General features: G+C 36.9%; 1 protein-coding gene across 1 annotated transcript in view; it reads left to right on the top strand.

Moving 5' to 3' along the window:
• The window catches only part of LOC126484719 (uncharacterized), a 370,831-nt gene extending 348,898 nt beyond the window's left edge, over positions 1-21,933 (top strand). Inside the window, exons 10-16 of the mRNA XM_050108315.1 lie at positions 48-763; positions 2,685-3,000; positions 5,497-5,658; positions 5,872-6,000; positions 11,885-12,044; positions 14,104-14,244; positions 19,853-21,933. Of these exons, the coding sequence (XP_049964272.1) occupies positions 48-763; positions 2,685-3,000; positions 5,497-5,658; positions 5,872-6,000; positions 11,885-12,044; positions 14,104-14,244; positions 19,853-20,016 (1,788 nt within the window). The 3' untranslated portion in view covers positions 20,017-21,933. The remainder of the gene's footprint in view (positions 1-47; positions 764-2,684; positions 3,001-5,496; positions 5,659-5,871; positions 6,001-11,884; positions 12,045-14,103; positions 14,245-19,852) is intronic.
• The last annotated feature ends 2,171 nt before the right edge of the window (positions 21,934-24,104 follow it).

The raw sequence follows: 24,104 nt of genomic DNA, 5'->3' as shown, positions 1-24,104 counted from the left end.
TTGTAAAATTTAATTATTGTGCTTCATTCTGATATTCTTGTTTCCAGGGTGAAAATAATAATGCCAATTTGTATGACAGACCAGATGATGATGCTACAATTGAGCATCGACATGTTGGAAAACAGGAAGTTGTTGAAGCTAACGTTAGAAGAAACATTAATAGTACACCAGTTAGCCATTATAAGACTGAAGAAAGGTTATTCAGAGCACCATATTCCAATTTTGACCAGATGAACAGCACATTGCAAGGAAAAGTTGATGATAGGATTGCAATGGTGCATCACAGAACAGATAATAGTTCTACTACTGTCATTCGGAGAAGCATGGAGATCCTCACTTCAGTTGGACCAAGTAAATCAACTGGTGACAAACAAGCTCCACACTGGAGCACCTCCAGAGAGCGACATACTGGTTCTGTTGGGGATGCTAACAGCTCCTTTGCAGGTCAAAAAGAGGGAAAAAATGATGAAGTAAGAAGCAATCTGGAAGCTCCTACTGACAGATTTGATACTAAGGAGAAAAATAATAGATTGTCAACCAATAATAATAAGTTTGAAGGTGATGAAACTAGTAAACACCAATTTGCAACTGCTCGAAGCAAGTTTGAAGACAGCTCAATTGCTGGAAGGCCAACATACCAGAAATCTGAGGAGAGCAAAGTATTTCCAAGGCAAAGGAAAAGTGATGAAAATAGTGCAGTCCTTCGGCGTCAAAATGCCATTGAAGACAACATACTGGAGTTGAATGGAAATGACCCCATCATGTAAGTTAGTTTATAATATGAGAAGAGATGCTTATGCAGTTTGTGTGTTTTGTTGAGTGAATGTACTAGTATTTGTGTCCAAGTATTCATATCTTTATGTCATACTGACTCATAAATATGCCTCTGGGGAAGGAGGGAGGGGGAGATGAAATTTGAGTGCATGACAGACTTCAAATCGAAATCGATTTCAATTCTCAACTGGTCCCAAGATTTATTCTTCCATTTAACACTGCTTTCACCCATGACAATGATTTGTGTGTGTGAAAAATGAAAAGTTTCACCTTGGTTTAAAGTCCATTTGAAGTTATTGGCTTCCCTAAAACTGGTTAAGTGAGTCAGTTCAAAGATCAGAATAAGGCACATCAATTACAAATAAGGCCACGTCTAGTAAATAATGGTGGTGTTCAAACCAACCTTTGCATTAAGGACAAAATCAAAAACATAAGAAAACTGTTATTGGTGATGGCAAGGTATTATAAATGCTTAAACCAAGGAATCCTATTTGTGAATTGCTTCAGATAAATTTATAACTCTTCTCAAAAACACACAATTTTTTCACTTGTAAATGTAGTGAGGAAAGTTCTGGCAGAATGTGAATAATATAGGAGTGAAAGAGACTACTCACTGAACAGCAGAAGGGTTGAATCGTTGAGAGGCACACACACAAAAGAGAATAAAAACTTTGCTAGCTTTTGGGAGAAATCCTTTAACGAAGTACACACACACACACACACACACACACACACACTCTCTCTCTCTCTCTCTCTCTCTCTCTCTCTCTCTCTCTGTACATGTGCGCACGTGCATAGGTGTGTGGGGGGGCGGGGGGGGGGGCATGTGCGTGCATGCTTGCTGCTGGACGTTAGTCATGTTTTCTTTCTCTTTTCTGTGTGCCTCTCAGTGGCTCAATGCTTCAGATGTTTGTTGAGTGGTTTACTTCACTGCAAAATTTTATAGAATTGCCATTGATTTATGATACTTTTAATTCCAAAAGATAAATCTGCATCTGGTGGTGTCTGTATGTGCATAATATATTTAACAGCGCATACATTAAAAACTATAAAGTACTGACAAGAAACTCAAAAAGCCTATTAACGTGACCCTATTTATGCTTCTAATAAAGGGCATAAAATGTGTACCACAAATATAATGGTTGTGAACACCTTCTAATGTGAGAAAGAAAACTGCTTCTTTTCAGGTTATAATTTTCAGCGGGTACATACTTGTCAATTGCAATTAATGTTTTATTTTGCCATACTAATACTTATGAAAGAAGAAAAAGTATCCACAAAATTGTGAAAGCACATATTTATTTTAGTGTGAATATCATTTCTTACAGTACTAATAGGAATGTACACTCCCAGAGCCCAGATTAAAGTGTGTGTATATTTTATTTTATTAAAACAAGAAGCTGCATTCAGTCCTTCAATAATGCAAGGTATGTGTTTGTAGTACCACTTGCATTATACCTCCAGTTGGGTCTTATAGTTTGTTCCCAGATTTATAGGAATTTTTTCTCTCTCTTCTAAAGTGTGGTATTCAAAACCTAGCTGTCATCCACAGTTTTCACAGTGATTGCTGGAGTTACTTGTAATGAACTTTATAGAAACATTCTTTTCAATTTCTTAGTGTTAGATTTATAAAGAAGTTACAGCTATTTATGTTTGTAATATTTATTAACAGTTCTTCAATTGCTGTTGATTCAGACCTGTATGTATTTTGTGCTGTATTTCAGTTTGACAGTATTTTCCTTTAAATACTTGGGGCTGGGTATATTACTATGGCCACTGGTGATATTATCATTACTTTTATATCGATACAACACAAACACAATATTATTATCCAATAGGAAAACATATCAAACACGAAAATTGTGTGACCCATATTGCAGTGGCATCATAAAGACTGTATTTTATTACAGAGACAGCAAGTCTCCCCCCGTGGCAGCTCCACGCCGCTACGTGACTCAGTGGGAGGCTTCTTCCCCCAGCAACACGTCACCATTAGAGAGCCCATTATCGCCTGTACCTCCTTCAGTTCCTCCTAAACCCACCTCCAAATTGTCAAATGGAAGTAATGGAAGCATCATGAGGCAAGACTCAGGTCCTACACTCGTAAAGCACTTCAGAGGTTCCTCTCTGGACTCTACAGCCAGTGATGACAACACTCTGCGAGATAGTGTGCTCTACGGCAGTGTCTCCTCACTTTCTTCAGCTTCGAGCCTCATAACACCACAGGTAACAATAGACAAAAGTGGTATTGTATCTGTTTAAGGGGGAGAATTCTGTGGTTTTAAATTATATGTCACTCCTCTTTCACATCTGTGCTAATCTCTTGAGACATTGTGTACTGTAGGATCTCTATTGGTATTTACTTTGAGTTGTGTTATACGAACCAGATGAGCAAGCTGTTGATGTAAGAATGGTTCCTATTTAATGTTAATGTATGACACTGGATAATTTTCGATTTATATTCAAGGCAACAATTTGTGTTCTGGCTGTGTGTAGCAACTGTTCCTATCACAATTTGCCTAGTTTACTTCATTTAAATAATTTAACAATATTTGAAACAGAAGAGAAATGTGTACTTACCAGCTGCCTAAACAGGAGTAACTGAGAAGCTGGTTTGACTAACTCAAAAATTAAAAAGTGTTAATTGAATATCTCATTTTGAAAATATTAGAAATTCCTTTCTCTCAAATAGTGTGAAGATCAGAAACAGAAGGAAAAATGTACCTTGAAGGGAAGATGTTGGGTATTTCTTTTATCTCTTTATTTATTTATTTGTCCTCTGAATCAATCTTGTGCAAGACATGCACATGGTGATGCACACAACATACATTTGATATTGGACAATTCACAGTAAGGTGTGATCATTTGATGACATTAATAATGTGATGAAAATTTACAAAACATGATCATAGACACTTATTTTTTATTGCAATTTTATTTTAGTTTTTTATCCCTCTCACACACATACACAACAAGAATTTGGTTGGCATATTTACGGATTACAACTTATTACAAGGATAGCACACACACTCGCGCACTGCCCCCCTCCCCCCACACACACACACTTAAAGTAGAGCATACAATTTGCATAGTTACAGATGGTGCAAATACAAGTGTTTCTGCACATATTTTACATTACATCTTCTGGCAACTAGTTGTGAAGTAGTCTTTTTCTAGAAATATTCAGATGCAGATCATTTTTGGACAGTAAGTGCATCAAATTAGTAAAATTTTTTCTGTGCACATATGAAAGGAAGCTATCTGGGCTCCAATTTTTTCTAAACGGAAAGTAAATTTTGGGTTATAACAGCAGCTCTGTAATAAATAAAAGCCTTGTTAGCCATCTTAAGTAAAATTTGTTATTTCTGAGTTTCCACAACTTTCAATGTTCTGAGTTGAATAAACTGATGCAGCAGTGTCCATCTTTGGCTTGCTAATGTAGATGGTGTCATTAAACCAGCAAAATGTGAAGTCAGTTCATTTCACATGTTTATTTACATATATAAGCCAGCTTATGGCTTTTCCTTTGTATATGGTAGTGTTACTGTATCGTTCTATTAAGGTGGCCCAAGTATAGTTTTATGTCATCAGCTTTTCACATCGCTTAGCTTACTTGAAGATAAGACTGATTTCTTTATCTGTGCAGGTGTTTTAAATTTTTAAAACTTTTGCAAATGCAGCTGTTGATAATCAAATTTAGATAGAAATCACTTCTACTTACAATGTGAGAGGTAAAACGGCAGTTGAAGCACAGGGGGAACACAAGGGGCTAATGTAGAGTTAGCCCCACATCTAGATATTTGTTTATTTTTCCCCTTTTTGTCTCTCTGTTTTGTGGCCTCTCATCTAATACCTGCTTCTGCTCCACTGTTTGCATCCTTTTCTTTCCTCCATTATTGCTTTCATCTCAAGTTTATACCTGCTTCTGCTCCACTGTTTGCATCCTTTTCTTTCCTCCATTATTGCTTTCATCTCAAGTTTATTTTTTCAGTCTACCCTCCTCATGTCTCTGCCTGTCAAGTACCATTTCTACCAGACCATGCTTTTCAGGATTCATGAGTTGTTTGTTGTCATAATTTCATTAGTTGATTTTCCACTCATGCTATCCTACTGTGTCTCACTGACCCATGTTTCTTAATGACATTTGAGCACTGATCAGTCACATTCCTTCCAAACTTTTCTTCTCCTTTGACATGTCCAAAGATCAGTATTTCTTTATGATTATCTGAGTGTATGTTTTCTGTGTTGCTAGCAAATAAGGGGAAATGTTTCCTGCCTGAATTTAAGTGGAGTTTTATTTTGTTGGTTACATTCTTTATCAGTGCTACTTACATAACCATATTTCATTTTTAAGCCCGCCACCAAACATGAAGCATATCAGATGTACTACATGCAGCTGCCGGAGCACATATATGGCCCCATTTGTTTTGAATCTCACTGGCTGACACCATATTTTTCATGCCTCATCTGCACAGGCTCTCTCATACTACTGGATAAATTTGCTAATGTTTATGTGACTTGTATGTTTTGTCATATGCAGTTAAGAAGCACCTGAAGAGGGATAGTGTCTTGAAGCCTATTTAGTGTACATGCCTTTACCCAAACAAAGCAACTTGTAAATTATAACTGCAACAAATTTTATTCATCATTATGAAAAATTACATTTTTGTTAATTGAGTTTATTTCAGAGGGAATGAACCATATTTTTGAAAAATTTTCTAGGAACTACAACAGCTGATGAATGAGGCAAATCAGAGTCTTGATGAAAGTGGCTTATGCAGTCCAGTCACATTAGAAGTAATAGTTTTGCATAGGGATCCAGCTGGCGGGGGCGTCGGCATTACACTGGCTGGTGGAGCAGACTATGAAGCCAAGGAAATAACTGTAAGTGACACATCATGTTGTGTGTGTGTGTGTGTGTGTGTGTGTGTGTGTGTGTGTGTGTGTGTGTTTGTGTTTGTTTTGTCACCATATAGTGTGAAGGATGACTGATTCTTGTATTTACAGATGTGTGCTTCAACAGAAGTATTATAAATTGTAAAAAGTGTAGAAAAATACTACAGAAAGATAAATAAGCAATTTAACTTTGCCTCACAGGTACATAAAGTTTTGGCAGGCAGCCCTGCAGATAGAGATGGGCGTCTACAGAAAGGAGACCGCATTCTTTCAATTAATGGTCACAGCATGAAAGGTGTCACTCATCAAGAGTCATTGCGTATATTGAAGGTAACAATTTTATTTCTTAATATAAAAATATAAGAAAACAGAATGGCTGGTATTTACCCCTTTGGAAGAAAATTCCAAATATTTCCAGTAAAAAACTAGAAAAAATATATCTAGTATTCATATATGTTGTTGAGAGATGTTAAGCCCATAAACATTGCTCTGTGTATTTGTGTGAGTTCTTTGTTTTATCATTGAGTACAAGTTTTTGGTTGCTGCTGTTGCATATACATCTTCTTTCATGTATCCTATAAATTTGTCCAATGCTAATTGAAGCATTTCAAAAGTTCTTCTGTTCACCATTCTTTGGATTGATTACTTGCTGGAATTTTTGCAATGGAGAAATTGTGAGGTGGCAGAACTAAAATGCATTGAAGTCTATGGTTCAAAATTTGCCTCATGGTTCGGAAGTAGTTTAAGAAGTTTACATAAATAACATTCTAAAACTGGAGTTATTTCAAAATGTCACAACTGCCAAAGAAACTGCACCTTATAACCCGAAACAGAAAGCATAAGATACAGCTAATAACTTGGCGTAACAGATCATTGTTAAAACATCAAATGCTAATGTAGTGACATTGTTTATATATTTTAAAATATGTGAAAGGGGAACTGGGACTTAGGTATAGAGAGGCTGAAATGTCAGTTGAGCTGGTGATTATGCCAGTGAGCCAATCACTTGCTATAATATAAGTGGACTTCGCTTCTCATGAAGTACATGTGTCCGTATCAACAACTGAAACTGAGTCCATAGCTGCCAGTGGTGTAGCAAAGGAAGTTATATGGCTGGCTTATCTCATCAGTGAAGTTGCACTTTTGAAAGTTGTATCCATTCTATGAGTGGACAATGCAAGTATAATCTGGCTGATTGGGAATAGTGAGTTTCAGAAATGTTTAAAGCATATCAATATGCATTTCCACTTTGTATGAATAGTAGTTCTGGAAGTTAAATTACATATTAAGCACGTACAAAGTGTACGTCATGCAGCAGACATTTTACATGCACTCGGGTACCTTGACATATGAATATTTCCAGTATTTATGTGGGATGATGTAGGATCAATCATGTGCCAGGCTTTGCTTTTATTATGGAATAGCAGTTTATGGTTGTTGCTATTGTGTACATGTTCTGTTTACCCTTGAAACTTGTGTAATGCTAACAATAGAATGTTAACACTACACAGTATACTACAAATACATTTGCATTGAAACTTAAAAATTTATTGCTGACTCAGACTCTTTCATGGATGCAAAAACTCTGTTGAATAAAATCAGTGTAAAATGCTGTTCCTCTGCTATAGACACAACAAAGGGTAGGATTTAATGAGAAAAGAAACAGGAAGTGCACAACATATTTCCTTTTGATAACTACTACAAGAGACAGTTTGTTTTATTACCTATTTATTCTTCATTTAGAAGATAGTTTTTGAGTCATTTACTGGAAACAAAGATTAGAGTGGCAAGTAAAACTTAAGTCCCATTTATATTACATCACTTCATACTTGGCTAGTATCCAATCTGTGTGGAAGATTGACTTAAACACACACACACACACAGCAGTATATTTTTTGGTCTTTGGGTAAATATAGTAACTGTCCATAGCCAAAGCCTCCATGTGTTTAGACATGTCCTATTTGAAGTGTATTTGATGATCACATTGTGCTATGTTCCTGTTAGTGTCTCAAATGGATAGGTCTCATGAGATGCATATAATATTACAGAAATTTTATGGTTATTGGACATGATTATAATGTGCACCTCAGTTCTGTTATGTTTATAGAGTTAGATTTCATTATTTCGTTGTAACAGCACTTATAACAGTGACGACATTCCTGCAATATATTTTATGTATAATGCTAAAACAAGTATTAATCTTTATTCTGAGAAAGAAAGTTGGTACACACCATATAGCAGAGGTGCTGAGTTGCAGATAGGCACAACAAAAAGATTTTCACACTTACAGCTTTCGGCCAATGGCCTTTGTCACCAATAGACCCACACTGCCATGGTGGTGGTTTCAGTTGCCTGAGACTGCAGTCGTGTGTGTAAGTTATGTTTTGCGTGCTTTAAGTGTGAAAATCTTTTTGTTGTGCCTATCTGCGACTCAGCATCTCTGCTATATGGTGAGTAGCAACTATCCTTCTCAGAATATTGCTACATCCCATCCTGGATTTTCCATTGTTTGATTAAATATTAATCTTTCCTGGTTGGCACCTAATATCTGCTACAGATTATCGATACTGCGTTCCTCTTAAACCGGTTCCTTCCTGGAAAGCAGCAGCTAATACAGTTGGTTTATAACAGAGATATTCAACATGTAGAGCTAAAAAATCAGATAGGTTAGTCAAACAATGATTTCTGACAAACTGACTTGAATCTCAAGACAGTTTTACACATTCATTCAGTATTTACAACAATCACATCATCATTGTTTTCTAAAGGAAAGGTGGAAGATTAGAGTTTTAACATCCAGTTGACAGCAAGTTGTTTAGAGATGGAGCACAAGCTCATATTATGGAAGGATGAGAAAGAAAATCGGTTCTTAGATTTAAAAAAAAAAGGGGGGGGGGCAACCCTTCATTCGCTGTAAGCTGTTTATGAAAATCACAGTAAACCTTAATCTTTATGGCCGGATGGGGATATGATCTGTCCTCCTCTCAAATGCAAGTCCAGTGTGCTAACCACTGCACCACCTCACTTGGCCATTGGTTTTTAAAGCTTACCTTTGTGTTATATCTCTTGACAATAGATTCTGCCAAACAATCTTTCCCATGGATTGGTAAGCAAATACCAACAGATGGCTTTCTCTGTTAAGTTTGTTTCCTTAGTTATATTGTATGACGACAAAATGTGAACACTATGATTTAAAATAAAGGAAGTTTCTTCATCTTCATCTACATCTACATCACATTCTGCAAGCCCCCTAATGATGTGTGGCGGAGGGTACTTTCAGTACCACAATCTAATCCCTCCAACCATGTTCCACTCACGAGTAGTGCATGGAAAGAATGATTGTCGGTAAGCCTCTGTGTTGGCTCTAATTTCTCGAATTTTCTCCTCGTGGTAAGTATGCAAGATATATCTGGGGGGAAGTAATATGTTATCCAACACCTCCTGAAAAGTGCTGTCCCGAAATTTCAATAGTAAATCTCTCTGTGATGCACAATGCCTCTCTTGTAATGTCTACCAGTGGAGTTTGTTTAGCATCTCCATAATGCTCTCTTGCCAGCTAAATGATCCTGTGATGAAACGCACTGCTCTTCGTAGGATCTTCTCTATCTCCTCTATCAGTCCTACCAGATAGGGATTCCGGATAGATGAATGATACTCAAGAATCGGGCAAACAAGCACCTTGTAAGCTACCTCTTTTGTGGATGAGTTACAATTTCTTAAGATTCTCCCCATGAATCTGAGTCTGGTATCTGCTTTTCTCACTATCTCTTTTATGTGGTAATTCCACTTAAGATTCCTATGGATAATTCCACCTAGATATTTTATGGCAGACACTGTCTCCAACTCTTTGTCATCAATAATGTAGCTGTACAGCAGTGGATTTTTTTTCCTTATGTATGCGCAGTATGTTGCATTTATTTACGTTCACGGTCAACTGCCAGAGCCTGAACCATTCATCAGTTCTCTGCAGGTCGTTCTGCAAATTCTTACTGTCTTGCGGCATTGCTACTTTGGTACAGACAACTGCATCATCTGCGAACAACCCTAAAGAGGATCTAACGCTTTCTACTAGATCATTTATATATATTGTAAACAGCAACATTTCCATATGGCACTCCAGATATTACCTTTACATCTGTCAATTTTGTTCCATTAAAAGCAACGTTTTGAGTTCTATCAGCAAGAAAGTCTTGAATCCAGTTGCAAGTCTGCTCCGATACTCTGTAAGCTCGTGTTTTTTTCATTAAATGGCAGTTCAGGATGGTGTCAAATGCCTTACTGAAATCAAGGACAGCATCAACCTGAGCATCATTGTCCATTGCGCTGTGGATCTCATGGAGGAACAGAGTGAACTGAGTCTTGCAGGATCTCTATTTGTGAAATCCATGCTGATTTTTATAGGGGAGATGTTCATTTTCCAAAAATGTCATAATTCTTGAGCATAAAACATGTTCCATAACTCTACAACAGATTGATGTCAATGATATAGGACTATAATTGTGTGGATCTGTCTTACAGCCTTTCTTAAAAACAGGAATGACTCGTGCTTTTTTCCAGTCATTAGGTACCTTCCATTGCTCAAGCGATCTACAATAAAGTACTGCCAGAAGGGGAGGAAGCACCAATTATTACAGTATTATGAAAGATGTGAGAACAAGATGAATAAACAATTTCTTTTGTCATAGTAATGTGGCAGATGTTCTAACGAAAAAAAGAAACTTCCCATGACCTAAAATTTGCATATGGAGGAAGACACAAATATGAGACAAGAACAGTTAACCATCGAGTGGGTGCACCATGTTTTGTAACATGAACAGGCATGTGTAATGTAGAGCTGTCTTTATGGCACCAAGGTAGACATGCATCAGCAGGATCAAAGTTTAATCATAATTTACTTTCATCTTATGACCTAAATTACTGTTTAATTAAACAATGATAAAGTAAACTTTCATTATATCACTCTGATGCCACATAAGTGTCCTTCCACAGTAATGACACACTAGAAGCATTAAACAAAGAAGTTGCATCAGATCCCAGCCAACCATTTATTCAATTGCTAATTACCTTGAATACAACTGCCTCATTGTGGGACTGTGCCGCTAGCTCAGAATCTGGGTAATTTTTTTTTTTTGCATGGATCATACATTTTTCCTCACCTCCCTCATTGTTTACTTTATATTACTGCTGCTCACTTGGACGTATGACAGCACAGCTTAGCACTGTGTTAGCTGAAGGAATAATGAAGGAATAGGCATGGGCTTGCAATTGTAAACCAACAATGGAATGGTACATGATAATATTATTTGTGGTTGGTGCACCTGCTCGAGGGTTAAGAAAGAACCAATTGAAAGGTGTTTGTAAACCGTCTGTGTTCTATATCTGTTGGTCGCTGTACAGTGTGTAACTGTCCTCCTCTAAGGGATTATCATTAAAAAAAGTTCTATGAACTTCATCTTTGTGACATATTTATTTACCCCTTAGGCATGTACAAAATATTTACATTTTCGTCATTGTAAAATGTAAAAGCAGTCACTGTGGTTCCGTAAAACTATACCTACTGGGCTATAATTTTATCTTGGCATTAAGAAACAAAAATAGATACTTGTAGATTTTGCCTTATTGTCTACAAAGGTTCAGAGTTAGTTATATATTTTGGTGGAAAGATCCCATCCAACATAAATTGAGAAACTGCAAATACCTGTCAAATAAAAATAATTAAAAACCTATCTAATTAATGACATCATCTACAAATTATGAGTGAATGACTGAATGTTTAGTTTTGGTCAAAAGTATGTAGGCCTATTCATTACTATGAGAGAATTTGTCCAAGTTAATGAAGCGGTTGTAATGGTTTGAGTGCCGGTAAATCTCTGTTCTGTATAAAATCATGTCTGGCTACATGTGGCAGATTTGTTATTTACATTGTCTGTTTCGCATTACTGCATATTTTACAAACTAAACTAAACATTTTTTGCCTTGTTTCACGAAACTTTATTTTCGTATGGCCAAGTTTTCAGGCTGTAAGTCTCTTTTCCAGTACACTGTGAAACAAGGCAAGAAGTGTTTAATTTATACAATATACAGTGTTTCGTGTAGAACTTTCAGTTGAATCAGTTAAAATTATTACTATATTTCTTTAAGGCATTCATGTTATGTATCAGTTGTCCCACAACTGCTATATGTAATGAACAATTTTCTTGTTTTTGTTTTGCAGTCTCCCTCAGCAGAAGTTGTGCTAGTTGTGATGAAGAAGGGATCCGAAGGCGTATCAAGTCCATCATATGAGGAACCCTCATTTGGCCGTAAAATGGCTCCATTTAGAGTACTTGAACAGTTGAAAGAGAATAGTGTTGAAACAGTAGTTACAAGTGGTGGTAAGTGATCTTTCATACTGATGATATTAGTACAGTTATGAATATATGATTTGTAATGTCAGTTTGAAAACAAGGCTACAAAAGTTACTTGTATTAGCACGCATGATGCAGTAAATGGAAAGTTGAAGCATTCATCACACATTTCCAGCAATTCTAAGGTTACAAATGCTATTTTCCTTTCTGTACTTGAGAGGTGAACACTACAGTTTCTTTTTAATTAAACTACCTACCCTCCACTGTCAATTAACCATCTTGTTTAAAATGTTGTACACAGGCTTTCATACTTCTGCTCAGTTCTCGTATCTGTACAAAGTTGCTGAAAATGTAATTTAATTTTATCCATATTTTGCAGCTTCAAACCTGACTGTACTCAATACACAAGGTATGAATTAAAAAACCCCTTCAGTCACAACTTTTCGTGTTTTATTCAGTACATGATGCATTTTGGACCCTGTGGGTCCATCTTCAGGTGTAATTCGTCTTAATACATGCTTTATTTCTTCTCTGGAATGAGATGAAATGCGTATTCCTGTCACGAAAAGGTTTGATGTTAGGTCACAAATTTTGTAAGAGAAATGAGGAAAATATGTGCAAAATAGTGGAAATGATGAACAGTGTAAACTAACCAAATAATCCAAGAAAAACATTTTTAACGATTTAGTTAACAGCATATGTTTTTTCTCCATACTTTTCATCAAACATATCACTTATTCTGTATAAATTGTCAATTGTTTCGGCTGTGTAGCCATTGCTTACGGCAATGCTCTTTATTGTATATGTCAGTTGTTTCCTGCATATGTCACACCATGTACAAAAACATCTGTGAAGTGTTAACAAACATGTGTTTGTGAATGTGCCTCTTGAATGAAGTGATATGGAGGAAAAAATGTATGCTGTTAGCAAATCATTAAAAATGCTTTTCCTGGGTTACTTGGTTAGTTTACACTTTTCATCTTTACCACTATTTTGCACATATTTTCCACCTTTGACTTACGAAATTCATAACCTAACATCAAACCTTTTTGTGACAGGAATATGCATTTAATTTCATTCAAGAGAAAAAAAATAAAGCATGTATTAAGACGAATTACACCTGAAGATGGACCCACAGGGTCCGAAATGCATCATGTACTGAACAAAACATGAAAATGTAATTATTTAAGTTTTATTTACTTATTTATAGACATTTCTTGTGTTGGAAATATAATTGAAACAGCCTTTGGTATACTAGCAGGTAGATCTTTGGTGTACTTTTGTAAATAATTTTAACATTATGCAGCATTGTGTTGTGTTGACATCATGTAGGCTTATAATACCTGTGACGTAAAACAGCTCACATCAGCCATCTGAATACAAAACATTAACAGCTAATGATTAACAATGTAATTTATATTTGAGTTTCCTCATTCAAAGCTTTTCATCTCTACTGTGGCTACTATGTCAAAACTTTTTGTGGTTAATTATGTGGAAATTAGAAGTGTCACTTACAAATGTGTGTACCCACCACAACTATTCCATCACAATATATCCTTATACCTTTAATGAACAAGCAAAATCTAAGAAACCAATGTACATGCATTTTATTTTCATAAACAAATTTGAGTTCAACCACCTTTCAATGCAGTTAACACACAACTCAAGTTTTTCAGTCTTGGAATTTGTTGAGTTATTCAAATATTGTGATGAGCTAGTGAAACAGTGGGCATTAAATGCATTCTCCTGTAGATGCTGGTATTAATTACACTAATGTATGTAAATTCTCATTGCTTTATTAAGAAAATAAAACCACACATACAAACCACTGTTCTGCCTTGTCACTGGAAGCCAACTTAAGTGAGTAAGAGTACTGGGGGAGGAGGGGCTGCTGGGGCCATGTAAATGGTGTGAGGAGCTTAATGAATGGCAGTCAGCCCTCAAACACAAAACTTTACCCCTGCCTACATTTTCCACTTTTTCTTTCCCTTGCTTTATTTTTTAATTTTTTCAGAGTAATAATTTGTCTATTGTTAATATTCCATGTAAAAATTTGTGTTGAAGTACGATTTATTTGCCATTGCAGTATTGCTGGATGGTAATGAAGGTGGTCCCCCTGTGAATCTGGTACTGTGCAAAGATGGAGCAGGACTAGGTTTCAGTTTGGATGGTGGCAGAGACTCACCACTTGGAGACAGACCATTAACTGTGAAGAAAATATTCACAGGTAAACTTTCTTTATGTGCATGTCTCCACAAAATCATATCCTAAGTCCCAAGATTTTAAAGGATAAGGAATAAACAAGTGTGGTTGAAAAATACTAATTTTGAGATGTAAGCTCCTTCAGTTGTAAGGTATTTTGAAATACATAGTGGAACTCATTGCAAAATTTACTTGTCTTACAGATGCCATCAAAAAATATTTCTAAGAAGGTTATACATGAAAATGATTGTATAATTTTGTCTTCCTGTAATACAACCAAATTAGCTGTGGAGCTAATATAACACACTGAAAAATCAGTTTTAAAACCAGATAAACTTGTTTCCACTTAAAGTGCTACTAGAATATGCATTGAAAGAAAAATGGGATCCCCCAACTTTACATGATTTCCTGGAGACAGACTGTGGTTATTAATGATGCAGTCCAGTGTGAATTTCATGATCATCATGGCCTGTACTCAAATTAAGATTATACCTGTATAAATAAATTGAGTGAGAGTGAATGTAATTGCTGCAGGCATTAACTATAGTAGTCTCTAGCTGCATAATAATCTTGCTTGTCATGAATGGAAAAGAAAGATATTCATGTTTCTATCAGCTTCTAGCACATGTAAAGTAACATTGACTTGTCCTGCCCAAAATAAAATTAAACAATGGGAACTCCAGGTAGAAATGTCAATAAGTAGGAAAAGATAGTTTGCTATACAGACAGGCACAACTGAAAGAAACTTACACATATGCTTTCAGGGACAGTCTTTGTTGGAAAAAGCGAACCACACACACACACACACACACACACACACACACACACACGACCACCACAATTATTTGAGGAGAATAAAGAATATATTTTTAGGAACTAACAGCAGAGGTATTCAGAAATGAAAAATGAGAGGAACATCTGTTTTTCAGACTAAAGTTTCCTTCAACTAGCAGGAATGAAAAAAAAAGTTGAAGTGGAAATGGGTTTAAATAAAAATGTTGTTCAGAACCCCAGGTCACATGTACAACAGAGCAGCTTGAAGAGCAGCCAATAGTGAAATCTTAAGAAGTTGAAAGGAAATGAAAGATGAAAAGTAGTAGTAGTAGTATAGTAGTAGTAGTAGAAGAAGAAGAAGAAGAAGCAGAGGAATATGGATAAGACAGTTTGGAAATAATAGTGTAGGTTGTGAAGATTAGTTAGTTCCATGGCTCATTTTGCACGACAATCATTTCTACAGTTTCTATATACTATCTGTCTCTTAACTTCTATATTTACAAGTACACAATTGTTAAAATAAAGGAGGAAGTAACATGTTTATTCACATGAGATTTAGTTCAAAAAATGTTCATCTCATTGGCCATACTGTTTGTTAGTTTAGAGGACAATAACGTTAAATGTGGCTGTGAAGATATCAGTTGTAGATGACTGAGTCACATTTGCATTGGTTTCATTGTGATGTAATTCTGCCTAGACGTCATTTAATTATAACATTTGTATGCATGTATGATATTTCCATTTGAGTTTGTCACTCATTGGTCAGAGTGCTTATGGGTGACAGCACTACACCTTGTGGGCACTTTGCTAGATATATTTTTGTAGCCAGAGGAATACTGCATTTGAGTGGTTCAGTAATTTTTGTAGTATCTTTACATGTTGTATTTTTGAAACTGTTGTCTTTCAACCTGAGTAAATCTAATGCATTCTATATTTTCTATTTCTGACAGATATAATTCCTTATATTATTTAGTAATTGGTTCCAGTCAACTGTTATAGGTCATATTTTTAGATAAGGGATATGGATTTCTCTGGCCAAGAATATGTAGTCTGGTTAGAAAGTTCACACTTCGCATGTATGCCAGCTGTTACATGAGTTCAGGGTGCAGGTGGTTGCAGCTTGTGGCTGTAAAGATGTCAGCTGACTGAAATCATTTCCAGAGTGGAATCATTAATTACATTTTTTTGTATAGATCCTAAAATCTGATATTACTTCCAGTTTCAAGCTCAGTGAAGGAGTTGGACCAGAGGCTTTACCATTTTTGTGGTGACATCCAAATGAGATTTTCTGCTAGGCTCGTATCAGGCAGAGCACAGTGGCATCCTGTTGAACACGCTTTACAGAGTATACGTGGCATCAACCTGCAGGGTTTTAGAATGAAGAAATCTTTCCTATGGGCCTAATGAGAATCCTAGTGCTGTACTGGTCCTATTTCATTATTTTTTGTACAACATGGGACAAGTCTATGAGAAATGATATGATGAATACATGTCTTTTGATGCTTCTAATGGGTAGATATTTTATAGGACAGTACCTGTGGTCCCACTATAGTAACTTGAAAAATAATATTTTAAAATTGTATTGCCATATATATTTTCAACTTTTTTATATACTTTTTAAGAAGAAGCACCAGAAAGAGGTGAGTGTGTGTGTGTGTGTGTGTGTGTGTGTGTGTGTGTGTGTGTGTGTGTGTGTGTGTGTGTGTGTGTGTGTGTGTGTATTTCCTGTATGGATTTCTTCCTGAGGAACTCCTCTATAGCATAGAAGCAGTCTTCAGTTAATACATATATCAGTCTCCAATGAGTCGGTCAAACAAACCTTTGACCATTTGCACTGCTCTTCTGTGTATACATTCAATATCATATGTTATTCCCATTTGGTATGTGTCTCATATACAATGAAGTGCCGAAGAAACTGGTATAGGCATGTGTATTCAAATACAGAGAGATGTAAACAAGCAGAATATGGTGCTGCAGTCTGTGCTGCAGTATGGTGCTGCAGACATAAGACAACAAGAGTCTGGCACAGTTGTTAGATTGGTTACTGCCGCTACAATGGCAAGTTATCAAGATTTAAGTTAGTCTGAATGTGGTGTTATAGTCGGCATATGAGCAATGGGGCACAGCATCTCCAAGGTAGCGATGGAGTGGGGAGTTTCCTATACGATCATTTTATGAGTATACTGTGAATATCAGAAATCCAGTAAAATGTCAAATCTTTGACAGCGCTGTGGCTAGAAAAAGATCCTGCAAAAATATGACCAATGATGACTGAAGAGAATTCTTCAGTGTGACAGAAGTGCAATCCTTCTACAAATTGCTGCAGATTTCAATGCTGGGATATCAACAATACATGATCAATATGGCCTTCAGCTGAAGGCTGACTCATGTACCCTTGATGATGGCATGACACAAAGCTTTACGCCTTGTCTGGGCCTGTCAACACTAACATTGGACTTATGATGACTGGAAACATGTTGCCTATTCGGATGAGTCTCATTTCAGATTGTATCGAGAGGACGGATGTGTACGGGTATGGAGACAGCCTCATGAATCCATGGACGCTGGATGTCCGCAAAGGACTGTTCAAGCTGGTGGAGGCTCTTTAATGATGTGAGCATGTGCAGTTGGAGTGATAGGGGACCCATGATACATCTAGATACGATTCTGACAAGTGACACGTACGTAAGCATCCTGTCTGATCACTTGCATCCATTCATGTCCATTGTGATTTCGATGGACTTGGGCAATTCCAGCAGGACAATATGACATGCCACATGTCCAGAATTGCTACAGAGTGGCTCCAGGTTCGCAGGAGAGCTTCTGTGAAGTTTGGAAGGTAGGAGACGAGGTACTGGCGGAAGTAAAGCTGTGAGGACGGGTCGTGAGTCGTGCTTGGGTAGCTCAGATGGTAGAGCACTTGCCCGCAAAAGGCAAAGGTCTCAAGTTCAAGTCTCAGTCCGGCACACAGTTTTAATCTGCCAGGATGCTTCACATCAGCACACACTCCGTTGCAGAATGAAAATCTCATTCTGATAAGTTGAAGCATTTCGGCTGTGAGACTTGTGATTGCACAACGTTATTCATTTTGTGTACTATGGAGAAGGCATATGTTTGTTGTGTTGGTACTACTGTACATTTATGTAAGCGTTGCACCATCTGCAACAGTTCAATTGTATCACAGTCATTAAAGATGTTAAATGACATATACTGTATGTGGCATGTACCATTGTGTAATTGATGTACAACGACATACGAATAGCATATATTTCTCTGTGCAACCCTTTGACAGCCATTAATTTTGTTTACTCTGGCAGGTTTTATCTGCATTTTGTTACTGTTATTTCCAATGCAGTACTGTTGAAAAGTTGAATAATGCACATACGAACAAACCGTGTCCATCTTTTTATTGTTAGTGACTGGACATCCATATGTTTCCCGGGCCACACTTTAATAACAGCATCACATCACTATTACAAGCTATGTGCGGATCACCCTTACATTGCAGGAAGTGCAGTAGTGGCATGTTTCATTCGTTTCATGCGTCAACTTCGCATTCCAAGTTCTTGGGATGTAACTGACATATTGCAATGCAACCAGTGCCATTATTATTGTGATTCCTCATGTTAATGAATTTGTATTGAATAACAGAGGACGTCCATTAAAAAAAAAAAAAAAAATGTGAGTTTGTGTTGAAACCAATACTTGCACACCATTTAGATTGTCTCATAGTATTTATTTTTGTGAGCCCCTGCCATACAGTCATACCCGTGAAAGCTGTTTGTCAGTATCTATTGCTGTTGCAGAGATATCAGTGATAAAAAGTTTAGGTGGGACATACTTTGTGTGTGTGTGTGTGTGTGTGTGTGTGTGTGTGTGTGTGTGTGTGTGTGTGTGTGTGTGTGTGTGTCTATAATATATAAAAGACAGAATAGTTTTTTGCACTAATATGGACCTAACACATTGTTTGGGGACATGTTGAACTTCATTTTGCTATTGTTGCCTCATGTGCATCTGAATGGTGGTGCAGTTTTGTAATTCCAACTTCAGTTGGAAACACTCTGTATGATCATAGAAAAAAAAAAACAGACATCAAATATTATTTCAGTTTATCAATAGGAAGGACATGTTTACTTTTGACTCATTCTTTCAATTATAATAGTAAACAGACTTAACAAAGACAAAATATAAGTAAAAATGAAATTAACTATATATTACTAAACAAAAATGAAATTGTACAGGAGGAGTGATGGTCTGAGGTGGCATTTCTTTTCATATGACCCCTTTGGTTGTCATCTGCAGCACTCTTACAGCACAGCAGTCTGCAGTACATTGACAATAGTGCCCTTCATGCCTTTCATTGTACTGACCCAACATTGTAGCCATACAGACGTAGTTGTGTATGTGTATTCTTTAGTTAGCTCAAAAGGAGAACATAATTCAGAAGTTATCAATGTTTGTCTTGTTTATGTATCTGTTGATGACAAAATGCTTCAACTATATAGTCAGTTGTTACCTTAACTACTTCCATTATTTATATTCCACCAAGGACTTCCCATTACATTAATATATATTCTGTTCCATTGATTTACATATTATGCTCAGTAGAAACACAATAGCATAATTGGAGAGGTTCAGTTAACAAATTGTTTGTGAGGTCTACTTGAGCTCCATTTGCAATAATCTTTCAGGGTTTTTGTCCTCCAACTATTAATGTCTCTTCTCTCAAGTCTTGTATATTGATGAAACACAGAGAATGTTGTAACAACTATATAGAGTCACATAGAGGTGCTTTCAGTGTTGGATAGGCTTAAAAAAATTAGATGTTTGACTTCAAATTTTTGTCTGTAATGCTACAGGTGGAGCAGCTGAAAAGCAGGGGCAGCTGAAAGCGGGAGATGAACTTCTGGCAGTGGCTGGCTCTGATGTCACCAACATGACTAGGATTGAAGCCTGGACACTCATGAAGAAGCTGCCAAGTGGTCCTGTCACTATTTCTATCAGGCCAAAAGCTGCAGTGTGACACTAATTAGAATGTAGGTTGTGCCAAAAGTGTGAACTTGGGATTCCTAAAATAAGACTGTGGAAATGATCACAACATAACGTATCATCTGCTGCTTCACAATGTTCAACGAGCAGCAGGTAGAAAAAAATGATTAATGAATGTGTATCAACGTCAGATGATTCAGTGGTTTGCTAAAGTTTTACTGTAAGTGTTGTATGTAATATAAGTGACAGTTAACTGTCACTGTAAAATGCAGACATTGAAAGAAACTTACATTTCATAGGGGAATGTGTGCAATGTGATGTATGCATCAACATAGTGTGTGTTTATTTTAACTACAGTATCTGAGTATCATACTACTAAATCCTGTAACTTTGTACGAAGGAATGGGAAAATTTATTTGGTGAATTAATCCAGCTATGTCTTCCAGATAGTGCTGTTAACCATAGTAAAGATGGTAGTGACAGTGAACTATCAACCAAGTGTTTTGCACTTACTGACCTGGAAGGCAACTGCACATAAAATTGTTATTGATAAATACATAGATAAATATATATTTTTAGGAGAAATGTTACTGTTAGCATGAATATTATTCATACTGTTAATACAATTGTGTTGTATGTAATAATTTATTGTTGTGTTATTTCTTCAGAATTTTATAGATACAGCTGCTTTAACTATGGCAGCTTCATCAATGTAGAAATGAAATATGTTAAAAGAATGTATATATTAAACATTTAACAGTGCTTTGTAGCTCATATTTTAATACTGTTTTCTTATATTTCCTAGGAATATCTGAAATATTAACCAATTGTGAGAATATTTGTCACATTGCAAGCATCACATACACTGATGTTATTTTTTTCAACAGGAACCAGACAATTGTAATGAGATCACACAAAATGTCTCATATTATGTTCAAAGAGCAATATGCAAGCCTCATTTTGTATCAACAAATGTCTATTCTGCCTTGCCAGTTAGTCATACTGAGGAAATTTTATATCAGTAGAGTGACAAAGAAATGTTTTGAAAGTTTTTTGTAATTATGTCATCTACAGTTTGAAACTTCCAAGCAGATATAGATGTAGATATGTGTGACAGGTCTGATTCTCGAACCTATGTGTTTATTCAGTACAAATTATTCTCTCCACAAAAAAAAAAAAACACTCCACTGAAAAATTTTTCTCCATAAAAACACATCTGCACACTATCTGAGTACTGCTGTTTAGGTGTGACGTACTGTAATTTTTTGTATATATGGAAGGGCTGTCAACAATTGTTTGACAGAATGTAAGCAAATGTAACATTAATATTGATGTTCGTGGTGCTATTGACACTATAATTCCTGTATTGTGCCATTAATATAAAATTGTTGCTATTTTTAACACTAGGTGCATTTTGTAAAAAGTCAGTATTCTGTGATACTGAGAGGAAGAGTTTTGTAATGATCAAATGTTCCAGAGCAGCTTTTACAAAAACAAAAAAAAAAAAAGGAGCACTGTTATTTTATTGAACATAATCTGCATTGAAATTTGTTCAGTCCATAATCATGCCTGTGGTATTAAGTCGGTATCTAAGGCAGATAATATTTGTTTCAGAATAGGTTGTAGTGAGTTTTATACTTATTCATTGAGAGTATGAGACAGTAAACAGTAAATTTTAAAACTGTGTTTATGGTATTTCCCCATTTAACAACTTGAAACACATTATATCTGTCTAAAAATAATTCTTCCAGAAAGTAGAGAGTAAAATGGGCAGTGCTATTGATTTGATTTGAATGGATTTGATAAAGCTGATATATTGTGACTGGTTGAATTGCTAAATGCTATATCACAATAGCAGTTGTTACTTTTTAAGAATTTATGCTCTGAATTTATGTTGTAATATATTTGTGCAGATTTTCATTGAAATAAAGACCAGTAAGTGGTTTCTATACATTTTTCTGTTCATTTTATACAACTCTCAAATATACATGGTGATTTTCTCCAGCTTGCAGAACCTACGTGTGATTTTGTCTGACATGAGCAGCAATCTGCTGGGATGGGTAGTGGTGGCAATGATGTGCAATGGACGGGAGAGGGGGACAGGTAACTGGGCATGGGGGAGGGGAGGGGGGAGGGGTTATTCTAGTACAGAAGGCATGTGTGTACCGTAGTGGGAGTCATAGAAAGGTGGATGATGGACTAGCGAAGGTTGAGGCCAGGAGGGTTACAGGGATGAAGGATGTGTTGCAGGGAAAGTTCCCACCTGCACAGTTCAGTTATGTTGTTATTGGTGGGAATAACCCAGATGGCACAACTGTGAAACAGTCATTAAAGTGAAGCACATCATGTTGAGTGGCAAGTTCAGTGAATAGGTGGTATAGTTGACTGTTGGCCACAGTTTGGTGGTGGTTTTTCATATGGACAGATAACTTGTAGGTAATCATGCTTGCACAGAATACAGCATACACACACACATTCTAACACAAAAAAAGAACAGTACACCCCAAAGGAATTATCTGAAAGGGATGTAAATCAGTAGATGTAAGTACATGTACAGACAAACAAATGATTACATTTTCAGAAGAACTCAATAATTTACTCAAAAGAAAGAGCTTCACAAATTGAACAAGCCAGAAATGCATTGGTTCATTTCCGGACCTTATGCAAGCAGTTATTCAGCTTGACATTGATTGACAGAGTTGTTGGACATTCTCCTGAGGGATATCATGTCAGATTATGTCCAATTGGTGCATTTGATTGTCAAAATCCTGATCTGGTTCAAGGGTCCTGCCCATAATGATGCAAATAGTTTTAATTCTGGAGAGATGTGGTGAGCTTTCTATCTGAGGTAGGGTTTGGCAAGTATAAAAACAAGCAGTAGAAACTCTGTGTGCTGGGATGTAAGCCCTGGATGGCTTGCTGTGAAGGGCAACAAAATAAGGTGCAGAATATCATTGATAGATTGCTGTGCTGTAAGGATGCTACTGGACAACCATAGGGGCCCTGCTATGAAAAGAAATCTCCCAACCATCATTCCTGGTTGTTGGGCCATATGGCAGGTACAGTCAGGTTGAAATCCAAGTGCTTTCTGGGGCATCTCCAGACACATCTCTGGCCTGAAATCTCATTGACTGTAGTGAAATTGTTTTCACTGATGAGTCCCACTTCAAATTAAGCTCCATGACCAACAGGGGTGTGTCTAGAGATGCCCAGGATAGCAGTGGGATAGAAACCTGGCTGTAGTCTGCCATATGATCCAACAACAAGGAATGATGGAGTGATGGACAGGAGGGAGATTTCTCTTCTTAGAAAACCCTTTGGTTGTCATCCACAGCACCCTTACAGAAAAGCAGTCAACAGCATGTCGACAATATTTGAAACACCATTTTAATGCTCTTCATGGCAAGCCATGAGAGAGAGAGACAGAGAGTGAGAGTGTAAGCTCAGGATGGCTTGCCATGATGGGCATTAAAATGGGGTGTAGAATATCGTTGACATACTGCCAACTGATACACCGTAAAGGTGCTGCAGATGACAACCAAAGAGGTCCTTCTAAGAAAAGAGATGGCACCCCAGTCCATCACTCCTTACTGTTAGGTCCCATGGTAGGTGACAGTCAGGCTGCTATCCCACCACTGTCTGGGCCATCTCCAGACATGTCTCTGTTGGTCACTGGGGCTCAATTTGAAGCAGGACTCATTAGTGAAGACAATTCTACTCTGTTCAATGAGATTCTAGATCAAAGGTGTATCTGGAGACAGAGAGAAAGGGAGAGAGAATGAGTATATGCATGTGTCTGGGATTCATCAGATTGATTTCACACAGAAGCAGCAGGCTTCACGAGTATCAGCACTGTGGGCTTTATAACCTCCTAAATCTAACTCCAATAGTGGGCTACCCTGCATACCAAGCATATTGTATGGGAACAGAACTGTTGTGTCAAATCAACCTACTTTTGAGGCAGTCTGCATGTCAGTGGCAAGAAAGAGTTTTCCAGGCCCCGATATGTAGGCTGCCCAGTATGACAGGCGTGTTGTGTTGGACCACGATGTGAGCCTCACACCCCCTGTGCATGGACATCCACAACTTCCTTAATGCATTTTCTGCAATAGAAACTCTTGC

Source organism: Schistocerca serialis, chromosome 6 (assembly GCF_023864345.2).
Source record: "Schistocerca serialis cubense isolate TAMUIC-IGC-003099 chromosome 6, iqSchSeri2.2, whole genome shotgun sequence".
Lineage (NCBI taxonomy): Eukaryota > Metazoa > Arthropoda > Insecta > Orthoptera > Acrididae > Schistocerca > Schistocerca serialis.
The sequence above is the reverse complement of the archived record's forward strand: the minus strand, read 5'-3'. Positions and strand labels throughout refer to the sequence as shown.